The sequence below is a fragment of the Tursiops truncatus genome, chromosome 16, assembly GCF_011762595.2.
Source record: "Tursiops truncatus isolate mTurTru1 chromosome 16, mTurTru1.mat.Y, whole genome shotgun sequence".
Taxonomy (NCBI): domain Eukaryota; kingdom Metazoa; phylum Chordata; class Mammalia; order Artiodactyla; family Delphinidae; genus Tursiops; species Tursiops truncatus.
In genome coordinates, this window is record NC_047049.1 from 76,588,417 (window position 1) to 76,609,994 (window position 21,578).

Consider the following 21,578-nt stretch of genomic DNA (forward strand, 5'->3'; position numbering starts at 1 on the left):
AAATGGACCATTTATCTTGCATCTTACCCCTGCCCGCAGGATTCTTTTTCCTGTCCCATTTTCAAAAAAGATAATCATCTCACCTCAAAGTACATCCCAGGACTAAAAGGGAAACAGGTAATATTTCTCTCTTCTTCTCCCCAGGACTCCTGAAGAAAAGAATTTCTTACAAATGCTTTAACATTCAGGCGTGGGTTCAGGTGGAGAGCAATATCCCTGGATTTTCCTGATAGTAGATCAACAGCAAAGCTTTTGAGAGAATTTTTAAAAACTAATTAGCCAAGTAGAAGAGAGGAGTCGAGTTTCTGCAATTTTAACAATCAGAATTAAACTCTGATTACACAAAACATGTACACACAAGGACCCAGGAATGCCGATGAAGGTGAAATTTAAAATTCCGAGTCTCCACACCGTTGGTATAAGTATGTTATTTGCAAAATAAAAATATGAAAAGCTTTAAGATCCACGTTTAAGGCTACAGGAAGAAATTAAACGGTTAGAGCAAGCTACCCAAAGGATCACGTCTGCTGCAAGAACAGGGTCCTTCCAAGCAGGAAGTCTCAGCATTTACAATGCCCTGTTCTTCAAAGTGTACTACTTGCTAGGAAATAGCTCTCATTTCAAGCTTTCAGAACTCTGAACACCTCTGGAAAAGGTTCTAAAAGCAGGAATCTTATAAGACCCATGGCAAGGGGAACGAGCCCTAATAAAAGTGATCTGCTCTCACAGAGCTGCCCTGCAGTTCTGCAAGGGTGGGCCTCGTGGACAAAAATGCCACCCTCCTGTCTGGCCACAAAAAGCCTAGGCGCCGCCAACTGCTAGTTGTCAGCAGTCTAACTTCATCTGGCTTTAACAGTCTCACTTTTCAAATGAAGCTTATGACATTAGCCCGACTTACACCTCACGAGATTGTTGACAGGGTTACAGCTGTAAGAGACACGCAGCAGCAGCCGCGTTATTACGGCCACTTACTGATACTGACCCTTTGGCGTTTGTATTTACTTCTCCTTTTATGACAACAGTCCGTCCAGGGCCCATTGAGGAGTTCAACCTCGCTACGAATGGCAGAGTCTGCAAAGAAATCCCAGTTAGCATCAGGAAGCCTGCAAAAGGGATCTTGAGGGAAAACTGCCAGAAGACACTGGGAAATGTTTAAAGGCCGTGAACCCCATGAAGGGACAGACCAAGTCTGCCTTGGTCCCAGGTGGGTCCCTGGCTCACAGCAAACACTCCATTTTTCAGACAATGAAATGAATGGATGTGGGGAGGGACCTGACATCCTCTGCCTGAGTGAAATGCCCTCTGAGAAGGTCACCTCGGCTGGCCTGAAGCGTGCACTGCCTTCAGCCCGGAGGGGAAGCGGCTGAGGTAGGGGGAGCTACAGAAACACACTAACGGCTCAGGGACCTGATGTCCGGTTGACTGATAGCCGTCCAGGACACCAGTGCAAACACAGAGTGGCTGCTTTGGGCTTGTACTGAGGGTAGCAGTTACGCATATCAGCTAACTAACATTAAATACTTGTTAGACAGAATTAAGAAAATTTTGGCTCTTCAAACCTTTGACAAACAGTCGGTAGGTAGTATTTTGGAGCAAGTCAAAGTGTGATTGGCTGGCGAACCTTTGCTCTTGGTGTAGACAGTTCTGGGGATGATTTTAGAAATGTCTCCTCTATTACTAGGCTGTAGGGAAACAGTTCTGCAATAAGGTATGGAATGAATGAACCAGTCTTCCAAAGCTTCAACTATTCATTTCCTGGGCAATCTTATAAAAGGTTCCACAGGTTATAGCAAAAATACTTACAAACTGTGACATGCCAGACTTCTGTACCTATTGGAAGAGAAAGACAAAATACAGATGATTGACGGAAGAAATACGTTTTATAACATGAGCAGTTGGATCTTACTGGCTGTACCACCCAGAGCCTGGGCCGGTAGTGCCTGCTCCACTCCGGGGCGGGGGGACATGCAGGTGGCCAGTGCTTCCTGACCAAGTGCTTTGGAGCTGCAGAGTGCCACTCAGGCTGGGAACAGACTGACTGTCCTGTTCATCTGAATCCTATAGCCTCCGCCACAAGCTGAGCCTTTGCTGAAGGCCACATGTGGGCTTCAAACACATTTTCCTTGTTCTTCCCAGGGTGCTCCCCAAATGCTGAGATTCTAGTCTGTCTAGGAACGTGCTGAGATCAGTAAGGCCTCACTTTCTCCACACTAATAACAGCAAAAAATGTCTGAACTGCAGTTGTTTCCACAGGGGGAGAAGATACACGTGGAAGTTCGTTTGCCCATGCACTGGCTGTGCTCACTATTTATAAACACCTCCGGACAGCCCTATTCAGCAGTTCAGAGAGTTCTTTGTACAGAAGATTGGTGGGTAGTGGTCAGATCCACTGAGAGTCTAAACAGCAAAACTTATAGCACCTGGCACCCTGAAGTATATGCCTCAATTTTCGAACGATTACTTCCAGCCTGTTAATTACTAAAAATATAAGTTTTCATATTAAAAACAGTTTTTTTAAAACTCAGCCTGCCTGCCACCTAATTTACATGGCAACTAAAAAAACATTTTTAAACTGGTGGTTGATTAAGAGATTTAATATTTACATTTTCTTCACTTATCTTTGTCCATTCCAGAGTAGATGCTTGGCTACTTCTTAAATCCTGAAGAAAAGTTCAGATTAATATTTAACATCCATCAGAATTCTAAATATAACCTGCTTGACATATCAACAAAAATTATAAATGGTATTAAACATGAAAATATGACAGAAAATTATCCAAAAATGCATGAACATTAGCAACCTTCTCCCCTCTGTCAAGCTGGCAAATGTTAAAATCAGAACTAATGTCAAGAAGAATGTGAGCAGGGGCCTCCCTGGTGGCGCAGTGGTTGAGAGTCCGCCTGCCGATGCAGGGGACACGGGTTCGTGCCCCGGTCCGGGAAGATCCCACGTGCCGCAGAGCGGCTGGGCCCGTGAGCCATGGCTGCTGAGCCTGCACGTCCGGAGCCTGTGCTCCGCAACAGGAGAGGCCACAGCAGTGAGAGGGCCGCGTACCACAAAAAAAAAAAAAAGAAGAAGAAGAATGTGAGCAAATGAATACAGATCTTGAGACTACTTTGTTTTACTCTCTTTGGAGGGCACGTTAGCAATTTCAATCCTAACTTAAAATGCAGGTACCCTTTGACGTCCCGCTTCTAGGAAACAATCCTAGCGAACTGCTCCACTACGCTCCTGCATCAGGGAAACGGCCGCTCTCCAGCTGTAAAGGCTGTTTGTTTTGTTGTTACTGTTTGGGTTTTTGTTGGAACCATGCTAGATTTGAGATCCTACAGACAAGCAAGCCCTGGTCAATGATTAGCATCCTACTAGTCTGAAAGATTTACTTCCAAGAAATTAACACACTAATGAGGGACATATTTACACAGTTTTCAAGAAAACATCACCAAAGACCCCCTGCCGCCCCCCATGGAAGGGGACTGACCGAGCTGAAGCTGAAACCCACGGAGTGAATGATAACTTTGCCGTAAATGCCCAGGGTGTCGATCTTCTCTAGGCTGATCCTGTGGGCGTAGATCAGGGTATGTTTTCCATTGACAGCCACCTGGACAAACACAGAAGACAGGTCCCCCCCCACGAATAAAACAGTTAATAAATGCATTTTAGCGGGTACCAGTGCACAGGGCGCCTCCCTCTCCCGCCAGATGTCAGTACTTGTAGGAGTGTCGGGAAGACACGCCGAACACAGTACAGTCTCTGATCTCAAGGAGCTGAAAATCCCATTGGCGGGCAAAAGAAACACAGGAAAAAAAACAAAGCTCAAGAGCACGGACAAGCATTAAAAAGAACGATCCAGACCCAAGTACTCCAATGGCCAGAGGAGGGATGAGGGGAGAGAGGAGGTTTAGGGGAGAAGTGCTGGTGGGAGCAGGCTCTGAGGGTCAGAGGGGTCTGCACCTCGGGTGGGGAGTCTCCACCTGAGGCGTCAAGTCCTCCACAGGCTCGTGGGCCAGGAGGTGGAGGCGCCTCCAGGACCACACACACCCGAGGAAGCAGCGGGAGCACCGACGACATGCAGCGGGGTTGCTATGAGCTCCTCTGGGTCTAGAATCTCAAGATCCTACGGGACTAGGCTGCGGCAGGATGCAACTTTACAAACCCCGACTCCCACGCCAGGATCCCATCTGTCAGTTCAGACTCTCCCACCCTGCGGGTCCTGCTGCCTGGGGTTTACTTTCCCATCCTGAGTGTAAGGCTGTGCCAGGTCAGAAGGAAGCTCAGCCCTGCGAGGAGCAACGATCTAACAAACTCCCGCTGCGCTGGCCTCGCCCTCTGCCAGCACGGCGACCCCGGCAGGGATGCTGGCTGTGCCCGCCTCACAGCAAGGGCCCCGCCGGGCCCTCCTCTAGAGGAACATGATAAAGGCAAACTCTTCCTCTGGATTTAGGACACGCAAGGGTGAGTTCACTCATGTGAAAAGCTTCCCTCGTGCTTATTCTCGTGAATGAGGATCTAACCCCTGTTCTCCAAAACCTGCCTGGAATTTGTCTTTCAGCACCATGATCACGATCTCAAAAGATTTTTCTTTATTGAAAGGCATGTCATAGGTGATCTCTTCCCAGCCCCACTTCTCATTTTTCAGAGTGTTGCAAACAATGCAGTTGGCCCTTCTGAACCGTGGATTGAAATGAAAGGCCACGTCCGCTCGAGGTTTCACGCTGCTGCCACACTGTAAGTCCACCTGGAACCTGAGGAGGGGAGGAAACACAGGCTGCGTGAGGACTCAGGGAGGAAGGTGGCCTCGCAGGCCCGGCAGCGCAGAAACCCAGGCCGAGTGACAGCTGACGGATCTTCTGTTCACTCACATGCTTTTGGTGGCGGTCCACCACAAGCACCCACATTGCCCAGTCTCCCCGCAGGTGCGTTCGCCCAGGTGCTCCAAGCTCTGCCGATGGGGTAGAAGTGAAGTGTGCAAGGAAGATTCCTGGAAACGGTCTCTAAAGTCAGTTGGCATCTGCCTTCTGTCCACCCCCCACCCCTTCCCCCCAAATAGCACACAGTCCCAGGCAGCTACCCAAACACAACGTGAGGACCAGAGTCCTAGCTTCCAGGAACCACGAGAAAGAGGACCTCACCCTGGCATGGCAGGGTGAGTGCGTGAAGAGGCACCCTCAGCCCTCCAGACTGTCCCCTTTAGATGTCACGTTCACATCTTATTTAAACCACTGTTGTTCAGGCATCCACCACACAGAGCCGAGCCCAACTCTAGCTGATACAGCCTCGTCCAGACTCTACCCAAAGCAAGCATTAGATAAAACCACCCAGAACAGGCCTTAAGAGATGGTGTGGGAATGTTACACTGTAACTAGACTGTGTCCCTGTCATCTGACCACAGTTCCCTTCATTAACCGTATCTCTAATTCTTTATACTACAATCAGACTTACAGCAACAAAAAGTCCAAATAACCTGTATTTCAGTTTTTCATTCCAATTTCCTCAGCACCTTGGCCGGGGCTGCTATGAAAGCAAAATCAGGCCTCCGAGTATCCAAATGGTCTCTCCCTCATGATTTTTTGTTGTCCCACAATCACAACGAGTTTATTCTTGTTCTCTTCTCATCTAACAGAATGACTTTACCTGTCTGAGTCACTAGGAACATGCCCACGTAGTACAATCAAAGTTCCAGGCTCCAGCTGCTCAGAAATGGTCCCAACATAGGGGATTATCTAGGAAAAAAATAATTTTAACAAATGTTCATTTACAGAATCAAAAGACTACATTCTTAAAGGCTGCACATAAATATTACTCAGCCATAAAAAGGAACAAAACTGTGCCATTTGCAGAGATGTGGCTAGACCTAGAGACTGTCATACAGAGTGAAGTAAGTCAGAAAGAGAAAAACAAATGTTGTAAGTATCGCTTATATGTGGAATCTAGAAAAACGATACAGATGAACTCATTTGCAAAGCAGAAATAGAGGCACAGACGTAGAGGACATATGGGTAACAGCGGGAAAGGGGGGGTGGGATGAATTGGAACGAGGGGATTGACACATATACACTACTATGTATAAAATAGATAACCAATGAGAACCTACTGTATAGCACAGGGAATTCTAGTCAGTGCTCTGTGGTGACCTAAATGGGAAGGAAATCCAAAAAGGAGGGGATATATGTATATATATATATCTGATTCACTTTGCTGTAGAGCAGAAACTAACACAACATTGTAAAGCAACTATACTCCAATAAAAATTAATTTAAAAAAAAAAAAAGGCTGCACACAATTCTGCTCAGACACTAGCGTTTTCCAGGTCCTTCCTCCCCACCATTCAAACAGCTACACCGGAACAACACGGCTAGGAGGCTCGCAACACCTGCACACCACTCCGAGTTCTTTAGGAAAAGACACATATTATTCCCAGTACTTTTTATGTGGCTGGGGGTTCTGTGACATGCCACACCCCACCCCTCCGTCCTTCCTAAAGTTCCACTGATCCCAACAGCAGGATCCAGAAGAGGCCAGGCCCTAGGCCAGTGCTGACAGAGATAATGACAAGCACTTACTGCCTGCAGAGGGTGCTCCAAATGCAGCCACTCTGCTGCAACTGGGATTGCGTGCCTCGCCTTCCCTGCTGGGCTTCCAAGCTGCACCCCACAGGGTACTGCCAGGAACCACAGAACTGCTTGATCTGAAGGACATGCTGTGGGTGCCTGTGGATCTCTCACGACACAGCACCTCCATGCCCCGACTGGTGGTCCCACACAGGATTCGGGTCTCCCCCTCCCCCCAATCAGCTGGAAGCCAGCCTCTTTGTCTGGGGCCTGACATGATCAGATCTTGTCACTCCCCTCCCCCCGATGCTCCACCCTCCCCCAGGGGATCCGCCATCCTCCCGGGCCACTAGCTATGTGGATGCATCTCCTGCGCCACAACCACCTCCCTCTTCCCCCTGGGAGCCTCTGACCACACCAAGCAGGCCAGACACCAGCATACCTTACACCAAGCTCACCCGGGTTACATCTATGCTAAAATTGATCCAGGGTAGCTCTGACTGTCAAGAAGAAAGAAAGAAAACAAGAGAGGCCGTATAAAAGTAGTTGTAAGTCAGTGGCTCATCGGCTGAAGATCTCAGCTCAAGCACAATCTCCTCTGTGGAGCCTTGCTCAGACTCCCTGGGCCAACTGAGTTAGCCGCCCTCTGAGGGTCAATCACGGCACTCTGTACTCTGTTCACTTGCAAACAAATGCCTACACTGCGAGCTGCATGGGGCAGGACTGGGTCGTCACCTTTACACCCCCAGGACAGAGGTCAAGGGATGATCAATAATCACTTGGTGAATGAAGGCGCTCTCACCAGCCCGGAAGCTGGGCTCTGGCAGGCCTCACATGTGCAAAGGAGCAGCAACTAAGCCGCTGCTGAATGGAGCGTTGCTGCCTTAAGCAATAAGACAAGAAATCACCAAATCCAGCTGTCACCTGGTGTCACGGCAACTGCTGAAAGCAGCATGGGGGAGATGAACAAGCTTATCAGACCAGAAAACGAAAAGCGTAACAGATGTATAGAGCATGGCTACAGCTGCACCTCAGAGTGGATGGTTTTCATGCATAGAGAATGTGGAAGCAATTACTCCTCTTGGCCACAGCCCAAGAATAAATAGCATGTTCCATTTTCTAAATCTCTTAATAAAATGAGAACAGTTTTTGTGACTTGAGATTTTTTTATATGTTCAACTTGTATTTATGCAAATTATTTAATAACACAAAAATGTCAGTGATATAATTATCAGTGAGAAAGTGGCCTACAAAACCCCATACAGTACGGTCTTAACCAAGTTAATAATAAACATTAAAAGGGAAAAAGAAAACACTGTAAAAAAATAAGCCAAAAGGGAGCTTCAAGATGGCGGAAGAGTAAGACACAGAGATTACCTTCCTCCCCACAGATACATCAGAAATACATCTACATGTGGAACAACTCCTACAGAACACCTACTTAACGCTGGCAGAAGACCTCAGACCTCCCAAAAGGTAAGAAACTCCCCAGGTAGGGCAAAAGAAAAATGAAAAAAGAGACAAAAGAATAGGGATAGGACCTGCACCAGTGGGAGGGAGCTGTGAAGGAAGAAAGGTTTCCACACACTAGGAGCCCCTCCGGGGGCGGAGACTGCGGGCGGTGGAGGGGGGGAAGCGTCCGTGCCATGGAGGAGAGCGCAGCAACATGGGTGCGGAGGGCAAAGCAGAGAGATTCCCGCACAGAGGATCAGTGCTGACCAGCACTCACCAGTGCAAGAGGCTTGTCTGCTCACCCGCCGGGGCGGGCGGGGCTGGGAGCTGAGGCTCGGGCTTCGGAGGTCAGATCCCAGGGAGAGGACTGGGGTTGGCTGCGTGAACACAGCCCGAAGGGGGCTAGTGCGCCACAGCTAGCCGGGAGGGAGTCCGGGAAAAGGTCTGGAGATGCCGAAGAGGCAAGAGACTTTTTCTTCCCTCTTTGTTTCCTGGTGCGCCAGGAGAGGGGATTCAGAGCGCTGCTTAAAGGAGCTCCAGAGACGGGCGCGAGCTGCAGCTAAAAGCATGGACCCCAGAGACGGGCATGAGACGCTAAGGCTGCTGCTGCCGCCACCAAGAAGCCCGTGTGCGAGCACAGGTCACTCTCCACACCTCCGCTCCGGGGAGCCTGTGCAGCCCGCCACTGCCAGGGTCCCGGGATCCAGGGACAACTTCCCCGGGAGAACGCACGGTGCGCCTCAGGCTGGTGCAACATCACGCTGGCCTCTGCCACCGCAGGCTCACCCCGCGTCCACACCCCTCCCTCCTCCTGGCCTGAGTGAGCCAGAGCCCCCAAAGCAGCTGCTCCTTTAACCCTGTCCTGTGTGAGCGAAGAACAAACGCCCTCAGGCAACCTACACGCAGAGGCGGGGCCAAATCCAAAGCTGAACCCCTGGAGCTGTGCGAACAAAGAAGAGAAAGGGAAATCTCTCCCAGCAGCCTCAGGAGCATACGATTAAAGCTCCACAATCAACCTGATGTGCCCTGCATCTGTGGAACACCTGAACAGACAACGAATCATCCCAAATTGAGGAGGTGGACTTTGGGAGCAAGATACATTATTTTTTCCCCTTTTCCTCTTTTTGTGAGTGTGTATGGTTATGCGTCTGCGTGAGATTTTCTCTGTATAGCTTTTGCTTCCACCATTTGTGCTAGGGTTCTATCCATCCATTTTTTTGTTGTTGTTGTTGTTTTTTACTTAAAATTTTTTTTCTTAATATTTTTTAGTTTAATTATTTTATTTTATCCTCTTTCTTTCTATTTTTTCTCCCTTTTATTCTGAGCCGTGTGGATGAAAGGCTCTTGGTGCTGCTGCCAGGAGTCAGTGCTGTGCCTCTGAGGTGGGAGAGCCAACTTCAGGACACTGGTCCACAAGAGACCTCCCAGCTCCACGTCATATCAAACGGCGAAAATCTCCCAGAGATCTCCATCTCAACGCCAAAACCCAGCTCCACTCAACGACCAGCAAACTACAGTGCTCGACACCCTATGCCAAACAACTAGCAAGACAGGAACACAACCCCACCCATTAGCAGAGAGGCTGCCTAAAATCATAAAAAGGCCACAGACACCCAAAAACACAAAACCAGACGTGGTCCTGCCCACCAGAAAGACAAGATCCAGCCTCATCCACCAGAACACAGGCACTAGTCCCCTCCACCAGGAAGCCTACACAACCCACTGAACCAACCTTAGCCACTTGGGACAGACACTAAAAACAACAGGAACTACGAACCTGCAGCCTGTGAAAAGGAGACCCCAAACACAGTAAGATAAGCAAAATGAGAAGACAAAAAAACACACAGCAGATGAAGGAGCAAGATAAAAACACACCAGACCAAACAAATGAAGAGGAAATAGGCAGTCTACCTGAAAAAGAATTCAGAATAATGACAGTAAAGATGATCCAAAATCTTGGAAATAGAATAGAGAAAATACAAGAAACATTTAACAAGGACCTAGAAGAACTAAAGAGCAAACAAACAATGATGAACAACACAATAAATGAAATTAAAAATTCTCTAGAAGGGATCAATAGCAGAATAACTGAGGCAGAAGAAAGGATAAGTGACCTGGAAGATAAAATAGTGGAAATAACTACCACAGAGCAGAATAAAGAAAAAAGAATTAGAACTGAGGACAGTCTCAAGAGACCTCTGGGACAACCTTAAACACACCAACATTCGAATTATAGGGGTCCCAGAAGAAGAAGAGAAAAAGAAAGGGACTGAGAAAATATTTGAAGAGATTATAGTTGAAAACTTCCCTAATATGGAAAAGGAAATAGTTAATCAAGTCCAGGAAGCACAGAGAGTCCCATACAGGATAAATCCAAGGAGAAACATGCCAAGACACATATTAATCAAACTGTTAAAAATTAAATACAAAGAAAACATATTAAAAGCTGCAAGGGAAAAACAACAAATAACTCATAAGGGAATCCCCATAAGGTTAACAGCTGATCTTTCAGCAGAAACTCTGTAAGCCAGAAGGGACTGGCAGGACATATTTAAAGTGATGAAGGAGAAAAACCTGCAACCAAGATTACTCTACCCAGCAAGGATCTCATTCAGATTTGATGGAGAAATTAAAACCTTTACAGACAAGCAAAAGCTGAGAGAGTTCAGCACCACCAAACAAGCTTTACAACAAATGCTAAAGGAACTTCTCTAGGCAAGAAACACAAGAGAAGGAAAAGACCTACAATAACAAACCCAAAACAATTTAGAAAATGGGAATAGGAACATACATATCGATAATTACCTTAAATGTAAATGGATTAAATGCTCCCACCAAAAGACACAGACTGGCTGAATGGATACAAAAACAAGACCCATATATATGCTGTCTACAAGAGACCCACTTCAGACCTAGGGACACATACAGACTGAAAGTGAGGGGATGGAAAAAGATATTCTATGCAAATGGAAATCAAAAGAAAGCCGGAGTAGCAATTCTTGTATCAGACAAAATAGACTTTAAAATAAAGACTATTAGAAGAGACAAAGAAGGACACTACATAATGATCAAGGGATCGATCCAAGAAGAAGATATAACAATTGTAAATATTTATGCACCCAACAAAGGAGCACCTCAATGCATAAAGCAAATACTAACAGCCATAAAATTGACAGTAACACAATCATAGTAGGGGAAATCGACAGTAACACAATCATAGTAGGGGACTTTAACACCCCACTTTCACCAATGGACAGATCATCCAAAATGAAAATAAATAAAGAAACACAAGTTTTAAATGATACATTAGACAAGATGGACTTAATTGATATTTATAGGACATTCCATCCAAAAACAACAGAATACACATTCTTCTCAAGTGCTGATGCAACATTCTCCACAATAGATCATTATCTTGGGTCACAAATCAAGCCCTGGTAAAATTAAGAAAATTGAAATCATATCAAGTATCTTTTCTGACCACAATGCTATGAGACTAGATATCAATTACAGGAAAAGATCTGTAAAAAATACAAACACATGGAGGCTAAACAATACACTACTTAATAACGAAGTGATCACTGAAGAAATCAAAGAGGAAATCAAAAAATACCTAGAAACAAATGACAATGGAGACACGACGACCCAAAACCTATGGGATGCAGCAAAAGCATTTCTAAGAGGGAAGTTTACAGTGATACAATCCTACCTTAAGAAACAGGAAACATCTCAAATAAACAACCTAACCTTGCATCTAAAGCAATTAGAGAAAGAAGAAAAAAAAACTCCCAAAGTTAGCAGAAGGAAAGAAATCATAAAGATCAGATCAGAAATAAATGAAAAAGAAATGAAGGAAACGATAGCAAAGATCAATAAAACTAAAAGCTGGTTCTTTGAGAAGATAAACAAAATTGATAAACCATTAGCCAGACTCATCAAGAAAAAAAGGGAGAAGACTCAAATCAACAGAATTAGAAATGAAAAAGAAGTAACAACTGACACTGCAGAAATGAAAAGGATCGTGAGAGATTACTACAAGCAACTGTATGCCAATAAAATGGACAGTAGGATACAACCAGGAAGAAATGGACAAATTCTTAGAAATGCACAACCTGCCGAGCCTGAACCAGGAAGAAACAGAAAATATGAACAGACCAATCACAAGCACTGAAATTGAAACTGTGATTAAAAATCTTCCAACAAACATGGGCTTCCCTGGTGGTGCAGTGGTTGAGAGTCAGCCTGCCGATGCAGGGAACACGGGTTCGTGCCCCGGTCCAGGAAGATCCCACGTGCCGCAGAGCGGCTGGGCCCGTGAGCCATGGCCACTGAGCCTGCGCGTCTGGAGCCTGTGCTCCGCAACAGGAGAGGCCACAACAGTGAGAGGCCTGCATACCGCAAAAAAAAAAAAAAAAAAATCTTCCAACAAACAAAAGCCCAGGACCAGATGGCTTCACAGGCGAATTCTATCAACCATTTAGAGAAGAGCTAACACCTATCCTTCTCAAACTCTTCCAAAATATAGCAGAGGGAGGAACACTCCCAAACTCATTCTACAAGGCCACCATCACCCTGATACCAAAACCAGACAAAGATGTCACAAAGAAAGAAAACTGCAGGCCAATATCACTGATGAACATAGATGCAAAAATCCTCAACAAAATACTAGCAAACAGAATCCAACAGTACATTAAAAGTATCACACACCATGATCAAGTGGGGTTTATTCCAGGAATGCAAGGATTCTTCAATATACGCAAATCAATCACTGTGATACACCATATTAACAAACTGGAGGAGAAAAACCATATGATCATCTCCATCGATGCAGAGAAAGCTTTCAACAAAATTCAACACCCATTTATGATAAAAACCCTGCAGAAAGTAGGCATAGAGGGAACTTTCCTCAACATAATAAAGGCCATATATGACAAACCCACAGCCAACATCATCCTCAATGGTGAAAAACTGAAACCATTTCCACTAAGATCAGGAACAAGACAAGGTCGCCCACTCGCACCACTATTATTCAACATAGTTTTGGAAGTTTTAGCCACAGCAATCAGAGAAGAAAAAGAAATAAAAGGAATGCAAATTGGAAAAGAAAAAGTAAAGCTGTCACTGTTTGCAGATGACATGATACTATACATAAAGAATCCTAAAGATGCTACCAGAAAACTACTAGAGCTAATCAATGAATTCAGTAAAGTAGCAGGATTCAAAATTAATGCACATAAATCTCTGGCATTCCTATACACGAATGATGAAAACTCTGAAAGTGAAATTAAGAAAACACTCCCATTTACTACTGCAACAAAAAGAATAAAATATCTAGGAATAAACCTACCTAGGGAGACAAAAGACCTGTATGCAGAAAATTATAAGACACTGATGAAAGAAATTAAAGGTGATACAAATAGATGGAGAGAGATACCATGTTCTTGGATTGGAAGAATCAACATTGTGAAAATAACTATACTACCCAAAGCAATCTACAGATTTAATGCAATCCCTATCAAACTACCACTAGCATTTTTCACAGAACTGGAACAAAAAATTTCACCATTTGTATGGAAACACAAAAGACCCTGAATAGCCAAAGCAATCTGGAGAACAAAAAATGGAGCTGGAGGAATCAGGCTCCCTGACTTCAGACTATACTACAAAGCTACAGTAATCAAGACAGTATGGTACTGGCACAAAAACAGAAATATAGATCAATGGAACAGAAAGCCCAGAGATAAACCCACGCACATATGGTCACCTTATCTTTGATAAAGGAGGCAAGAATATACAGTGGAGAAAAGACAGCCTCTTCAATAAGTGATGCTGGGAAAACCGGACAGGTACATGTAAAAGTATGAGATTAGAACACTCTGTAACACCATACACAAAAATAAACTCAAAATGGATTAAAGACCTAAATGTAAGGCCAGACACTATCAAACTCTTAGAGGAAAACATAGGCAGAACACTCTATGATATAAATCACAGCAAGATCCTTTTTGACCCACCTCCTAGAGAAATGGAAATAAAAACAAAAATAAACAAATGGGACCTAATGAAACTTAAAAGCTTTTGCACAGCAAAGGAAACCATAAACAAGACCAAAAGAGCCATCAGAATGGGAGAAAATATTTGCAAATGAAGCAACTGACAAAGGATTAATCTTCAAAATTTACAAGCAGCTCATGCAGCTCAATATCAAAAAAACAAACAACCCAATCCAAAAATGGGCAGAAGACCTAAATAGACATTTCTCCAAAGAAGATATACAGATTGCCAACAAACACATGAAAGAATGCTCAACATCATTAATCATTAGAGAAATGCAAATCAAAACTAGAATGAGATATCATCTCACACTGGTCAGAATGGCCATCATCAAAAAATCTAGAAAAAATAAATGCTGGAGAGGGTGTGCAGAAAAGGGAACACTCTTGCACTGTTGGTGGGAATGTAAATTGATACAGCCACTATGGAGAACAGTATGGAGGGTCCTTAAAAAACTAAAAATAGAACTACCATACGACCCAGCAATCCCACTACTGGGCCCGAGAAAACCATAATTCAAAAAGTCATGTACCAAAATGTTCACTGCAGCTCTATTTACAATCGCCAGGACATGGAAGCAACCTAAGTGTCCATCAAGAGATGAATGGATAAAGAAGATGTGGCACATATATACAATGGAATATTACTCAGCCATAAAAGGAAACAAAATTGAGTTATTTGTAGTGAGGTGGATGGACCTAGAGTCTGTCATACAGAGTGAAGTAAGTCAGAAAGAGAAAAACAAATACCATATGGTAACACATATATATGGAATCTAAGAAAAAAAAAAAAGGTCATGAAGAACCTAGGGGCAAGACGGGAATAAAGACACAGACCTACTAGAGCATGGACTTGAGGATATGGGGAGGGGGAAGGGTAAGCTGTGACAAAGTGAGAGAGTGTCATGGACATATATACACTACAAAACGTAAAATAAATAGCTAGTGGGAGGCAGCCGCATAGCATACGGAGATCAGCTCGGGGCTTTGTGACCACCTAGAGGGGTGGGATAGGGAGGGTGGGAGGGAGGGAGACGCAAGAAGGAAGAGATATGGGAACATATGTATAGCTGATTCACTTTGTTAAAAAGCAGAAACTAACACCATTGTAAGGCAATTATACTCCAATAAAGATGTTAAAAAAAAAGAGATAAGCCAAAAATATTACAGCACTTTTCTTGAGGGATGACATTTTAATTTTCTTCTTCATATAGTTGTATATTTTCCAGATTTATATAATAAGTACTTATAATGTTTATAACCACAGATTTTTTTTATTATATATTTAACTTTAGGGTGAGAGTTTTTCTTTTTAATTTAAGTATAGTTGATTTACAATGCTGTCCCCATGTCTGCTGTACAGCAAAGTGCAAAGAGCTTTTTGAGACCAACCATCTATTCCCATCACTGCTAATAGATTGTTACAACTGTTAATGAGTTGTTCCAGTCTGAGAAACAACTGCGCTGCAAACTTGGGCCATTTGCTGTTTCAGTTGTCCATATTAACGCTGTCTACTTAGGAAAGTACCCTAACTTATATCAACAATACTCAACTTTTTTGGACCATGTGAAGGAAACAAATGCCCGACAGCCCGCTCACTTACTCACAAACATTGCTCCTGAGGAAAGGGAGAAGGGTGGTTTTCTAGGCAACTCCAAGCTTTGAGGCTTTGTTGTTTCAAAAATAATTGATGTAAAACAATAAAGTACAGATCTGAACACACTAGAGACAATACCATAAGCTTAAGCCCTAGTTAGGTTTGGTGTTACCTGCCCAAACATCCTAGCTGATTCATATTGCTTTGCCTTTTTTATGTCATTCATTAAATGTCTGCTCTACACCAGGGTCATGTTAAGGTAGCCTGCAGCTGGAAAAAAGTATGAGTCCCGTCCATCCGGGAGGAGCTGATACAGTTGGGAAGAAGTCAGATACCTATGGAAAGATTAGAGAGAAAATGTGACACTGTTTAGCGGTTCAAATTGGAATCTCCTTCCACAGGTGGAAAATCCTCTACCTTATAAACATGAGACCTCATCTGAACTGTGGCGAGAGCATACGATGAAAATCTGTCCATCAGTACCCCCAGCTCAGACTCTGAGTTAGGACTCGTGACAAGCAGCAGCCAGAATCATGCAGTATTCACTCTGGCCAGGGGGCAGCAGCTACATCTAGGGTCAGAGGCAGCAGTGGCACCGGTGGTGTCGCCAGTGCAAGAAGTACCACGTTTGTTCAGTGGTGGCGACAGACGTCTCTTAGAACAGCCCTGCAGCCTGATTTTGGCTGTTGTCTGTGATGCTGTAGTTGACAAGCCTGGTTCTTCAGTCCTGCCTGCTGATAGATATCACTTAATAAATTTCTTTTCTGCTTAAATTAGGGGTTGGCTTCCATGTTTACAACCACAAACCCTGACCAATTCAACATCCACAGAAATGGGGCAGTAAGTGTCGAATAAATGCTTCAGAAAAATGTATAAAAAATAATAACTGAGGTGGCCAAAGTTTATAACGAGGTATGATTTGAGCTGGGAAGAATATGGTTAGGCAGAGAGGAGAAGGAAGCCAGTTCAGGTAGAAATGTCCGTTTACAAAAGCAGAGAGGCAGGAAAAGACAAAACGTATCTGGGAGCCAGTAAATAGTAAGTGAGCAATTAAAGACAGACAGAGTTAGGGTCAGATTTTGGAAGGACATAAGGAAAGCGGGGGTTGGGAACAACAATCCAGTGGGGGTAAAATTCACTGGAGGGCAGGGGATTATTTGTGAGACTGACTCCTTCCGGGAAGCCTAGCACAAGGAGATAAGGACATAATCCAGGCTGATGGCGGCAGACACTGAGGGGGAAGGGGAGGCAGGAGATAAACACGAGCTATTTCAAAGGAAGCTGTCTATCCCGGGCCACCACCTACAATGGTAACACTGGGGAAGAAAGATTTCAGAGGGAAGATGCTGAGTTTGGCTTGGAATACTTTTAGTGTAAAGGGTTGGCAGGACATCTAAGAGGGAACATACTGAAAGGAGCGGAACACTCAGGACCAACATTAAGTGAATGGCCAAGACTCAGAAGTCAGAGTAGAGATGATTACTAAGTACAATGAGAGCTACTAGATAAACTGAGAGAGAGGAAAAGTCAGGAGCAAAGCCTCAAAGGCTGTCAGATTAGGGGGTGTGCAGAAAGAGTTAACACAGCACACCTGGCTGCTATCTTTGAAAGGCCTCCGTCCAAGGCTGGGCTGCTGTCTAGGAACTTGGATTTGGAGAGAGCACCCACCACCCTAGGTGAGAAGGGTGGGTTACCCACCTAAACTGTTTGTGCAAACACTATGGTTTATGCTAAAAACCTGCTTTCCTGTTTAGAGTCTGGAGTTTGGGTATGTGCTAGGCAGACGCTATCTACGCATCAAGCCCTCAATAAAAACCCTGGGCAGTGAGTCCCTAATGAGCTTCCCTGGTAAAGAACATTTCACACGTGCTGTCACAACTAGTTGCTGGGAGATTAAGTCCATCGTGTGTGACTCCACTGGCCGAATACCCTTGAAATCCTGCGCTGTTTCCCCCTGGACTTCGCCCCACGTGCCTTTTCCCTTTGTGATTTTGCTTTACACCCTTTCACTGGGATATATCATAGCCATGGGTATGACTCTATGCTGGTGAAGCATCAAAACTGAGGGTGTGTGGGAGACCTCGATGCAGGGGGTGAGAAGAGAAAGAAGAGAGAAGGATCTATCAGAGAGGGCAGGTGTATCAAGGAAGTTGATTTCAAAAACGGGAGGACTGTCAATGTCTTTAACATGGAAAAATAAGGAAGATCCCCCCGGCTGCCCCCCAAATGATACTAAAATGGATATCATACCCTCTGATCCAGTGATTCCACTTCTACCGATTTATCCTGTAAAATACTAGCACATGTGCAGAAAGATGCATCTACAAGGATGTACAGCACAGCACTGGATACAACCATGAAAGGAAATAGCTCTTTAACAGGGGACTGGTTAAATAAGTTACAGTACCTCCATACAGTGGACAAATTATGCAGCCATTAAAAATAAGTGAGTAAACTCTAAACATGCTGGTATCTGCAAAATGTGTTAAATGAAAAAAAGCAGGTATAGCAGTTTATATGGTATGATACATGCATGTAAAGAAACAGGGTATACAAAAGGTGACACACACAACACATGCACACACAACACACATATTCTCAGGAAGGATATACAAAAATCTGGGAGGAAATGATTGCCTTTAGGGAGGGCAACTGAGCACCAGGTAGAAGGAAAATTCATGTTTTTTTTTTTAAATAAATTTATTTATTTTATTATTTATTTAGGCTGTGTTGCATCTTTTGTTGCTGTGCACGGGCTTTCTCTAGTTGCAGTGAGCAGGGGCTACTCTTAGTTGCAGTGCACGGTCTTCTCATTGCGATGGCTTCTCTTGTTGCAGAGCACGGGCTCTAGGCACATGGGCTTCAGTAGCTGTGGCACACGGGCTCTAGAGCACAGGCTCAGTAGTTGTGGCGTATGGGCTTAGCTGCTCCGCAGCATGTGGGATCTTCCCAGACCAGGGCTTGAACCCGTGTCCCCTGCATTGGCAGGCGGATTCTTAACCACTGCGCCACCAGGGAAGCCCAAAATTCATGTTTTAATGAAACCCTTAAATACTGCTTGAATTTTTAAAAATGATTTACACATATTTTCTTTATACTTTTAAAATAATAATAAAAAAGGAAAAGCCACTGAATTTGATGACATCAATGAATTTAAAATTTTAAAGACAGATTATCTTCAAACTGTTAGGGGCTTGACAGCGTGGAAGGACACTGAGCGAAATGGAAAACCACAAAACGGAAGCTGGTTTGGGAAGGACGATGGGAGTTTCATTTTGAACTCACAGTCTTCAAGGGCTGGCAGGGCATCTAAGAGGGCTGGAGATTCACCCTGGGTGAGAGGGCAGAACTGTACGCAGACTGTATGCAAACTGTATTCATATTCTGGTCAGTAAAGACATCAGAGAAATAAAGACAGACACTGAAGACAAGATTGATAAAGAAATTAAGAGTAAAAAATCAGAGGGCAGGGAGGGATAAATTAGGCGCTTGGGATTAATAGATACACACTATTATATATAAAATAGATAATCAACAAGGACCTACTGTAGAGCACAGGGAACTCTACTCAATATTCTGTAATAACCTATGTGGGAAAAGAATCTGAAAAAGAATAGATATGTGTATATGTAAAACTGATTCACTGTGCTGTATACCTAAAACTAAAAGAACATTGTAAATCAACCGTACTCCAATATAAAATTAGAATAAAAAAAAAGAATTAGGATTCAGAAAAAAAAAATCAGAGGGCAGAGCCATGGTGAGGAAATTAAGGCAGCAGAAATCGACTCTCTCAAGATGGAGGTCAGGGACTTCCCTGGTGGTCCAGTGGTAAAGAATCCGGTTCGTGAGGCAGGGCACGCGGGTTCGATCCCTGGTGGGGGAGCTAAGGTCCCACGTGCCGTGGGGCAACTAAGCCCGAGTGCCACAAACTACAAGGCCCACACGCTCTGGAGCCTGCGCCCCACAACTAGAGAAAGAAAACCCACACAACTCTAGTCACAACTAGAGAGAAGCCCGCGCACCACAACGAAAGATCCCGCGTGCTGCAACTAAGACCCAACACAGCCAAAATTAAAAATAAAAAATATTAAAAAAACAAAAAAGGTAAGTCAGCAAAAGAAGAACAAGGGAACAAAGACGGGGAAGGACCTTCAGAGGTTAAAAAGAAAAGATTTTATTGTTTTGTTTTGTAAGGTTAAATTGCAAGGTAGAAACGGAAGTACTTAGAATACTAAGGAAAAAAGGATCAGTGTGGAAGTAAGGTTCTGAAGGAAATTGGAACAGATGAGCTTTTCAGGGCCAGGTGGGATTAATGTTAATAAGTGGTTTGTTAATTAGGAGTGACAACCAATCGGTTTAATTTCTAAATAACTTCTCAACTAACACTTAATCACGTTTTAACTCTATAAACAGCAATAATAAAATATTTAAGCAGATATTGAGTTGCCAAACAAGAGATTTCACTGAGAGCATTTCTGGTATGAAGATACCGTCTTCCAAATTATTCACTCAATTTGAGTGGAAAGAAAACTGAGCCGGGCTCCTCTGGTGGTGCAGTGGTTAAGAATCCACCTGCCAATGCAGGGGACACAGGTTCGAGCCCTGGTCCAGGAAGATCCCACATGCCGCGGGGCAACTAACCCTGTGCACCACAACTACTGAGCCTGTGCTCTAGAGCCCATGAGCCACAACTACTGAGCCCGCGTGTCACAACTACTGAAGCCCATGCACCTAGAGCCCGTGCTCCTCAACAAGAGAAGCCACCACAATGAGAAGCCCGTGCTCTGCAACGAAGAGTAGCCCTCACTTGCCACAACTGGAGAAAGCCCACGTGCAGCAACAAAGACCCAACGCAGCCAAAAATAAAATAAAATAAATTAATTTTTTTAAAAAAAGGAAAAGAAAAGTGAGCCGAACTTTTTTAAGTCTTGGAATTCTATCAACTGAACTAGTCAATGAAATATACTAAGTAGGAAAAAATTACACAGGCCAGTTATACAATTTATCTTTTCCAAGAGTTAATATGGACAGAGGGCTTCCCTGGTGGCGCAGTGGTTGAGAGTCCGCCTGCCGATGCAGGGGACATGGGTTCATGCCCCGGTCTGGGAGGATCCCACATGCCGCGGAGCGGCTGGGCCCATGAGCCATGGCCGCTGAGCCTGCGTGTCCGGAGCCTGTGCTCCGCAACAGGAGAGGCCACAACAGTGAGAGGCCCGCGTACCACAAAAAATATATATATATATCTATATGGACAGAATTTGCCTACCACAATTTTTAAAATATATTTTAAGTCATTTTTATTGAATTAATTTTAATAACACTGTTTTACCTGGTTGGCAGCTGCCCCAAACCAAACTAAAACAAAGTCATTGTGAATGCTATTCAACATCCTCAAAGTAATCCAGCTTGTTTTTGGAATATATTGTTACAATAGTTACACTTTTTTAAAAAAATAGTTACACTTTCGACATCACACAAGTAAATAGAGCATACTAAGTTATTCAAAAAGATTTTATGCATTTCATTTAAAAAATCATTTTGCAAGAGGCTTCAGCTTTATCATTGACACATTCTGTACTTCATGCTCTCAAAATAAAAAAGTGCCCTAAAGCTAAGTTTTTTACTGATATTAATGAATAGTATGCAGGGTTATACGAACTAAAATTTAACATTTTACAGTATAAGAGGCAATAAATGTGGACCGAAACTTTGGAAACATTAAGAAATAAAAACAGAAAGATGGCAGTTCCCTGTCTTCACAAGGCTTAATAAAGAGTATAGCAGAAACTCAATAAACACTTCCCTGTTGTTGAACTGATCACTAACAAAGTAACCAGAATGCAACGAAATATTTACTTTGGAAAGTTATCACGACCTATCCTCAGAACAGCACAAGGCCACCGGGAGCCCTGAATGCAGC

The 21,578-nt window shown here is 44.0% G+C and overlaps 1 protein-coding gene across 6 annotated transcripts in view; it reads right to left on the reverse strand.

The window, feature by feature from the left end:
- Positions 1-21,578, reverse strand: part of LGALS8 (galectin 8) — a 103,462-nt gene that overhangs the window by 7,960 nt on the left and 73,924 nt on the right. For 4 of the 6 annotated variants that reach the window (XM_073793641.1, XM_073793640.1, XM_019941508.3 and 1 more), the window contains 8 exons: positions 5,636-5,724; positions 4,536-4,746; positions 3,483-3,602; positions 2,604-2,660; positions 1,804-1,830; positions 1,560-1,682; positions 983-1,071; positions 84-249 (listed from right to left, as the gene is read on the reverse strand). In XM_073793641.1, the coding sequence (XP_073649742.1) occupies positions 84-249; positions 983-1,071; positions 1,560-1,682; positions 1,804-1,830; positions 2,604-2,660; positions 3,483-3,602; positions 4,536-4,746; positions 5,636-5,724 (882 nt within the window). Of the gene's footprint in view, positions 1-83; positions 250-982; positions 1,072-1,559; positions 1,683-1,803; positions 1,831-2,603; positions 2,661-3,482; positions 3,603-4,535; positions 4,747-5,635; positions 5,725-15,827; positions 15,991-21,578 lie in introns of all 6 variants that reach the window. The other 2 variants (XM_073793643.1, XM_073793642.1) reach the window with 2 other exon arrangements.